Source organism: Gekko japonicus, unplaced genomic scaffold, assembly GCF_001447785.1.
Source record: "Gekko japonicus isolate JY-2015 unplaced genomic scaffold, Gekko_japonicus_V1.1 scaffold2473, whole genome shotgun sequence".
NCBI lineage: Eukaryota > Metazoa > Chordata > Lepidosauria > Squamata > Gekkonidae > Gekko > Gekko japonicus.
The window spans coordinates 225,702-234,124 of NW_015169859.1; the positions used below are offsets into that span (position 1 = coordinate 225,702).

An 8,423-nucleotide genomic window follows, 5' to 3' on the forward strand; every position below is an offset into this window, starting at 1 on the left:
CCTGGGCTATCCAGGTCAAGGCACATAAATGCAGTACTTCTTAAATAATGTCAATGAGTATAAAGAAAGAGTTTGGGGGATTTTTAGTTAAGAAAAGAGATGATTAATGGGAGATATGAATGATACATCTTATAATCTTATTCATGGAGTGGTAGAAGTGCACTTGGATGCGCCCCCCCCCCATTAGAACTTGAGTTCATCTAGTGAAATTCACTGGCAGTAGTTTAAAGACCAACTAAACAAAGTGCTGGTTACGAATCATTATATGTAGGCTGATTCTTCAGTTAGTGGTGAGCAATGGCAGTGGAAAAATGTTTGGCCAAAGTCCTTGGTTTGCACACACAGAATCCACTACATTGTCATCCTTCAGTCATGCTTAGCTTCCCTGTTCTTGTGTTAACTACAGTGCATAGGAGTATGCATTGGAAGCCAAGCATAGTGAAGGAACCGAACTACTAACTGGCTTTTAGGTATCTTATTTAGTTGTGTGAAAAAAGGGGACCTAACTTTTCGTTGTTGTTGTTATTATTTAAAAGGATGTTCATGTATTTGCATTGGAAAAGAATGCTGAAAATAAGCAGAGGTTTTATCTTGTGACAACATACACAGAACTGTGGTTTTATTACAAGTAAGTATCTGAACACTATGGTTCAAATCATAGTGTGTTTTGTGTTCAGTGGAACGCTATAATGACTAGTCTGTCCATTGGATTTCACTTTCAAGTAAATTATTTGACTAAAGATATAATTAGGCAAATAAAAAAGCATGTTAGGAAGTTGGATGTTATTAGTACATCCATCAGGCCACATAGGGTATGTTCAACCTTTACTTGGGAATTGCCCTCCCGATGCAACTGCCAAGGTACTTTTATTGTTTGACAGTACCAAAGCTCAGAAGAGCTTTTACGCTGGCAAGAATGAATGCCCTTCCCTCAGTGATTTTGGAGGGTAGATATAATAAAGTACCATATGCTAGCAGAACATGCAGACATTCATATGACAAAGCTGAAACCATTGAACACATGATTATAGAGTGTCCTATATTTAACAAGTTGAGGCCTAATTTAATCACCCCTTTACTTAAAAATGCAGAATTCTTAATATGAGAGTCCAGGTAATGTGGCTATTATTGGATACAAACGATATTGTCACCCTTTCAGTGGTATTTATAGGTTCAATAATTAAATACCAGGGAAATAATACTAAGGTCTTTTTACTTTAATTTCTATTTTAATTTCTGCTTAAGGTGATAGCTTTATGAGGATAGATAGGCAGGTAGGCAGGCAGACGAGTCTGTCGACTGGATTTCACTTTCAAGTAAGTTTGGTCCAAGATGATCAATAATGACAGCTTTTTGAAATTCAACTTTCAAGCAAGTTTGGTCCAAGATGATCAATAATGACAGCTTTTTGAAATTCAACTTTCAAAAATAGGCTAAAATTTAGACTAGCAGTCAGAACATGAATTACCTGCGAGCTGTTAAAACTCCAGCAGTTTAGGGTATGGTGCAAGAGATGCCGTCAGTACCTGCATTCTGTTTCCACTGCTTCCTTCCACCTCCAGTCCTCTCCAAAAACTATTGTGTCAAATCATCAAAAGTTCTTGATAATGGAAGAGTTTAAAATAATAATTGGGGGATTTTATTGCCTGGGTACCTTTTGAGATGGAAACTCTCAGAAAAGTGTGCAGGCATATACCTCTTCTAGATTTTTGGCTGCAGTCCCCAACATTTTGCTGGTTCAGTGCCTGCCACTTTGGCATAACATTACAGAACCTTTATTTTTTTATGACATCGTGCTGGCAGAATGGTTTTAATGGCTCATCCTCTGTACTGTTGTGTTGGCACTGCAAGTCTTAAGTTTTATTGCAGTTTTATTAAAGAGAAATCTGAGTATATATTTTTGTTCAAAATGTTTGTCATTTCCACAAATACAGATAATGGTGATTCTTATTTAATCTAGCAAACATTATGAAACAAGTCTCATGCACTGCTATGAAGTTATTCCAGAAAATGCTGTTTGCAAACTGTACTTTGATTTGGAATTTTACATATCAACAAATCCAGGAGCTGATGGACAGCAGATGGTTGCAGTCTTAATAGAGGTAATATTGTAAGAAAAATTAGGAAGGTAAATTTAGGTTAGTGAACATTAGTGGGGAAAAATTCTAACTATGACAATGAATAAGCTGACAAAGAAGAGTGTGGAATCTCTTTGGAAGTTTCAGTCATCTCGGGGAAGTTTAAAGTATGACCTACAAAGTTATTAGGCAGAATTCAACATAAATTTCCCAGTCTATGTGCTTGAGCAGTATTACACCTATAAACCCTTATAATTTGAGCAAAGATTAGACTTTCATAGTTGAAATTTGCATCAAAGAGATCTTGGAGTTGTAGTAGATAACTATTTCATAGTTGAAATTTGCATCAAAGTTCTGATATATGATCATTCGTATTGCAGTGGGATCCTGAATTTTCTAGCGTGAGTACATAGTTTAGCAGAGGACATGAAAGTTGAATCTGATTGGGGGAATTACAGATACCTGTGAGGTCATAGTATCACAAGCCTGGCTGAACATATGGCTTGGTTCAGACCATGCCTTGGCACAATGTGAATGATCCTTGCACCTGCATGCTCCAGCCTCCTCTGTCCCATCATGCACTGTATTTCCCTCCTTTCCATCCTGTTTTGTGACAGACCATAATTTGAGATGACAAACTGTGGTTTTTGCTTGTGCTGCAAACCAAAATTGCAAACCACATGGCTTGCAGGGCAAACCAGAATTGTGATTTCGGGAGGGGTGTTGAAAGACCTGAGTTAGATTGAGGTGACAAGAGAGGAGGTTCTAAAACTGATAGACAACTTAAAAACTGATAAATCACCAGGCCCAGATGGCATACATCCGAGAGTTCTGAAAGAACTCAAATGTGAACTTGTGGATCTCCTGACAAAAATATGTAATCTTTCCTTAAAATCTACCTCCATTCCTGAGGACTGGAAGGTAGCTAATGTCACTCCTATCTTTAAAAAGTGTTCTCGAGGAGATCCGGGAAATTACAGGCCAGTCAGTCTGACGTCAATACTGGGTAAATTGGTGGCAACCGTTATTAAGGAAAGAATTAGTAGGCACATAGATGAACAAAACCTATTGAGGCAGACTCAGCATGGGTTCTGTAAGGGAAGATCTTGTCTCACTAACCTGTTAATGTTCTTTGAGGGGGTGAACAAACATGTGGACAAGGGGGATCCAATAGATATTGTTTACCTTGACTTCCAGAAAGCTTTTGATAAAGTTCCTCATCAAAGGCTCCTAAGCAAGCTCAAAAATCATGGGATAAAAGGACAAGTCCTTTTATGGATCAAAAACTGGCTAATTAATAGAAAACAGAGAGTGAGTATAAATGGGCAGTTCTCCCAGTGGAGGGGGGTAAGCAGTGGGGTACCGCAGGGATCAGTACTTGGTCCACTGCTTTTTAACTTGTTCATTAATGATTTGGAGATGGGAGTAAGCAGTGAAGTGGCTAAATTTGCGGATGATACAAAGTTGTTCAGGGTGGTGAAAACCAGTGAGGATTGTGAGGCACTCCAAAGGGATCTGTCAATTTTGGGCGAGTGGGCGTCAACATGGCAAATGGGGTTCAATGTGGCCAAGTGCAAGGTGATGCACATTGGAGCCAAAAATCCTAACTATAAATACACGTTGATGGGGTCTGAACTGGCAGAGACTGATCAAGAGAGAGATCTTGGAGTTGTAGTGGATAACTCACTGAAAATGTCGAGACAGTGTGTGACTGCAATAAAGAAGGTCAATGCTATGCTGGGGATTATTAGGAAGGGTATTGAAAACAGATCAGCCAATATCATAATGCCCCTATATAAATCAGTGGTGCGACCTCATTTGGAATACTGTGTGCAGTTCTGGTCACCACACCTTAAAAAGGATATTATAGCTTTGGGAAAAGTGCAGAAAAGGGCAACTCGAATGATAAAAGGGTTAGAACACTTTCCCTATGAGGAAAGGTTAAAGTGCTTAGGGCTCTTTAGCTTGGAGAAACAATGACTGAGGGGTGACATGATTGATGTTTATAAGATTATTCATGGGAAAGAGCAGGTAGAGAAAGAGGTACTTTTCTCCCTTTCTCACAATACAAGAACTCGTGGGCACTCAATGAAATTGCTGAGCGGTTGGGTTAGAACGGATAAAAGGAAGTACTTCTTCACCCAAAGAGTGATTAACACATGAAATTCACTGCCACAGGAAGTGGTGGCGGTTACAAGCATGGACGGCTTCAAAAGGGAATTAGATAAGCATATGGAACAGAGGTCCATCAGTAGCTATTAGCCACAAGGTATAGATAGGGACTCTGGGGCAAGTGATGCTCTGTCTTCTTGGTGCTTGGGGGGTTCAACAGTGGGAGGGCTTCTAATGTCCTAGTCTCACTGGTGGACCTCCTGATGGCACTTGTATTTCTGGCCACTGTGTGATACAGAGTGTTGGACTGGATGGGCCTTTGGCCTGATCCAACATTGGCGTCTCTTATGTTCTTATGTGATTTGCCAGTCTATATGTATAAACAGCAACATATGGTTTGTCACGAACTAGGCAGGGAAGCAATTGCAGCGCATGTAGGGAGAGGGGAGAATGGAGTTCATGACCCCAATGCTTCTTCACATGGACCTAAACAATAGTTTAACTTTGCTTCAGAACCAAACCAATTTTGATAGGATGTGCACTGGTGACAGAAATGGTATTTATTACTCTGAACAGATCTAAGGCTGGGTGAAAAGTGGGACAGCATGCTTAACTTCCCATGCCATATGTAAAAGATAAGGGGAATGCAGGGAAGCTAAACTGGGGGTTGAAACATTTGGTTTGGTGCAAAAAAGAAAACATTTGATTACAATTAACTTTTCACTACCAGTTTGTCTTAAATGTATTGACCAGGATCCAAAAGGGGGATATATCATCTACTCTGCCTGCACAGGAGCTTTTAAGGCATCCCCCTTTCAATGACAGTCCCCTGAACCACATATAAATCCACACCCAAAAATGAGGGAGCTTCTGGAGCCATTTTCAGTGAAACTTAAGGAGCTGGTGCAGGGAAGTAAAACAGTCAATCTCTCTGTGCAGCCTTCATATGAAAGGAACTGCTATTGAAAACATGGGGTCTTAGTTCTGCATAGTGTGTTCAACATGGGGATGTTTGTTTGGCTTTTCAGCCCTCTCCATCTTTTTTTTTAAGTCTCTGTTGTTATTGTATGTACAAAAATCCATCTGCCCCAAAGAAAATAAGGGCAAAGTTGTCAAAATAAATGCTACTTTCTGTTTTTCAGTTCATTTGTAAAAAATTAAAACAATACTATGGAATGAAATGTTCATCTGAAGATGTTTTGAATTTAGATTCTAGCACTGAAGAAAAGTTTAGTTACCACTTAATATTTCAGCTCCACAATGCTGCTTTTAAAAATAATATTGATATAGGTAAGTAGCACTTATTTCAAATGCATTCAAAACAAATGTGATCCCTATAAATATGTTAACTGGATGTACTGTAAACATCCTTCTAATTGTTACATTGGCTTTTAAATAGTTATTAATGTTCAGACAACAACAACAACAACAATAGAAATAAGCCCAAAAGTCCTGAATCCCACAACCATAAATTTACTGCAGGAATTCATTTTTCATTACAAATGGTGCTTATTTACTGCAGTACCTAAACTCAGTGTTAGACTCTGAAGAAGTTTTGTTATGCAGTTTGCATCTTTTATAGTAATGCCTATAACATCCAAACCCATAAGCTGGTGCTGCCTAAACATTAAAAATATAACCTTATTTGGCATGGGAGTACAGTTTAATGAAAGAGAAGACACATTAGGGAAAAAAGGGAAGGAGGGTCAGTGGAAAAAATTATATTTTAAGCATGTGGTTGTATGGAGTACTAGAGGAGGAGGATTAATGGTACAGTAGATTTCAAAAAAGAAAAAAAACTAGCTCAAGCACCAAGAAGTAAAACAAAAAGTGAACTCAGATCTGATGAGTTCACTAGAGATGGGCATGAACTGGGAAAATTCAGTTCATGGCCAAACCATGAACCAGACCAGGAAGTTCACAAACTGAACTGGTTGCTGGCTCTGCAAACCTTGTTGAAATGGACCGCAGAAAGCCAAAAAAACAGCTTAGTGACAGGGAGCAGCTTGTTCCTTGCTGCTCAGCTGTTTTGGGCTATCTTCTGCAGTCCCTTTAAAGTTTAAAGAGATTGAGTGTAGAGAGATTGCACAAGACAGTCTGAAACAGCTGAGCGGTGGGAGTACCTTCAGGGTTCTCTTGGCCAGCAGGAAGTCTCCATGGGAGGTGGATATCACTGACATAGGTACCCCAAAGTCTGACTATTGTAATAGCCTATCAAGCTAACAGAGTAATCTGTGAAGGTGGGATCCCTACCCCCAAGTTTCTTGCTTGAATTAAATGAATAGGGTGACTGGGTGCTGGTTTTCAAATAACCTATAAAAGGAGATCCCAGATTTTGTGCACCACTACATGTAGGCAGGTTAATGTAAACCTAGACTGCATACAGTGTGAGCATGGTACAGTGATTTGGGATGCCCAGGTTCAAGTCCCCACTCTGCCATGGAAGCTTGCTTGGTGACCTTAAGCAAGTCACTGTCTGCTTGCCCAAACAGCTTCACAGGGTTTTTGTGAGGATAACGGGGAGAAAGGGGAGAATGTTGTGAGCCACTTTTGGTCCCCATTGAGTAGAAAAAGAGGACATAAATGAATTAAATAAATATTAAAGTGAATTAAATAAAATATTTAAATATTTAAAATTAAAATATTAAAATCAGCTGGAACAGCAGTATACAAAAGTGTGATTGGGTACCTTGGGAAGATGAAACTGCCTTATTTGACTGAAGTCATATAATATAGAGCACATGTAATGGGGGGAAAGGGTTTGCATGAAACTTGGTTTTAAGGCATGCTGAGGCAGCACTAAATTAGGGTAACTGGATACGCTGGTTTAGTGTTTTCATTTTGGCACAACTTAAATGTATAAGACTTTAGCCTTCTGTTCCTCAGGGTCTCCTTGTTGGCTATAGGAATTTGTACTCTATGTACATTCTGGTTTTGTTTCTCAAGTAGATTTATTCTCGTCAAGCAGAATTGTTTCTGATGAAATCTGAAATAGCTTTTTTTAATGGTGTTCTCAATTTTTTTTTATTTTAAGGTAACTTTTTAAGAACAATTTTTCAACCTGCTATTCTTTTAATTAAGAGTAAAGATCCATTGGTTCCAGAGGAAAAGGTGGTCTCTACTGTTTCTCAGAGTTATGAAGATACTTCTTATTTGCCTAGTTGCCTTGAAAACCAGATTGTAACCAAGGACATGTCACAGAGTTGGCAGCTGAATTCACACAGAATACAGGAGAAAGAGACATCACAACAAACAGAAAATCCAAATCTTTCTTTTCTAATAGTGAATGGAAAACATGGAGGAAAGCAACTATTTGTGGATCTTGGTAAATATTTAAGATTAGTCATGCATTCAGAAATGTGTGTTAATACTATTTTCAAATATATTTAGAAACTGTTGGCTTAACAGGCCTGGTCACTTTCCTGGGAACAATCCCCATTTAATATAATGGATTTACTTCTGAGTAAAGATCCCCCTCATGGATCACTGCCTTGTCGTGGCTAGGGGGCTTGCGTGGTTCGATGAGGCTGTGGGCTATGCCGTGGAGGGCCACCCAAGACAGACACGCCACAGCAGAGAACTCAGACCAAGCGTGATCCCCTGGAGAAGGAAATGGCAACCCACACAGTATTTTTGCCAAGAAAACCCCATGTATCAAAAGGCTAAAAGATATGACGCCAGAAGATGAGCTCCTCAGGTCAGAAGGTGTCCAATATGCTACTGAGGAAGAGCAGAGGGCAAGTACAAGTAAACCCAGAAAGAGTGAAGTGGCTGGGCCAAAGCCGAAAGGACGCTCAGTTGTGGATGTGCCTGATGGTGAAAGGAAAGTCCGATGCTGCAAAGAAAGTACTGCATAGGAACCTGGAATGTAAGATCTATGAATCAAGGTAAGCTTGACGTGGTCAAAAATGAGATGGCAAGACTGCCGCCCGAATCAGTGAACTAAAGTGAACAGGAATGGGCGAATTTCACTCAGAAGACCATTATATCTACTACTGTGGCCAGGAATCTCGTAGAAAAAATGGTGTCACCTTTATAGTCAACAAGAGAGTGCAAAATTCAGTACTGGGATACAATCTCAAAAATGACAGAATGATTTTGGTCCAATTCCAAGGCAAACCATTCAACATCACAGTAATCCAAGTCTATGCCCCAACCACTGATGCAGAAGAGGCTGAAGTGGACCGGTTCTATGAAGACCTACAACACCTCATAGAACTAACACCAAAAAAT

The 8,423-nt window shown here is 39.5% G+C and overlaps 1 protein-coding gene across 1 annotated transcript in view; it reads left to right on the plus strand.

The window, feature by feature from the left end:
* Positions 1-8,423, plus strand: part of PRIMPOL (primase and DNA directed polymerase) — a 21,155-nt gene that overhangs the window by 4,069 nt on the left and 8,663 nt on the right. Inside the window, exons 2-5 of the mRNA XM_015417401.1 lie at positions 537-628; positions 1,961-2,102; positions 5,333-5,480; positions 7,225-7,515. Coding sequence (XP_015272887.1) covers positions 537-628; positions 1,961-2,102; positions 5,333-5,480; positions 7,225-7,515 — 673 coding nt within the window. The remainder of the gene's footprint in view (positions 1-536; positions 629-1,960; positions 2,103-5,332; positions 5,481-7,224; positions 7,516-8,423) is intronic.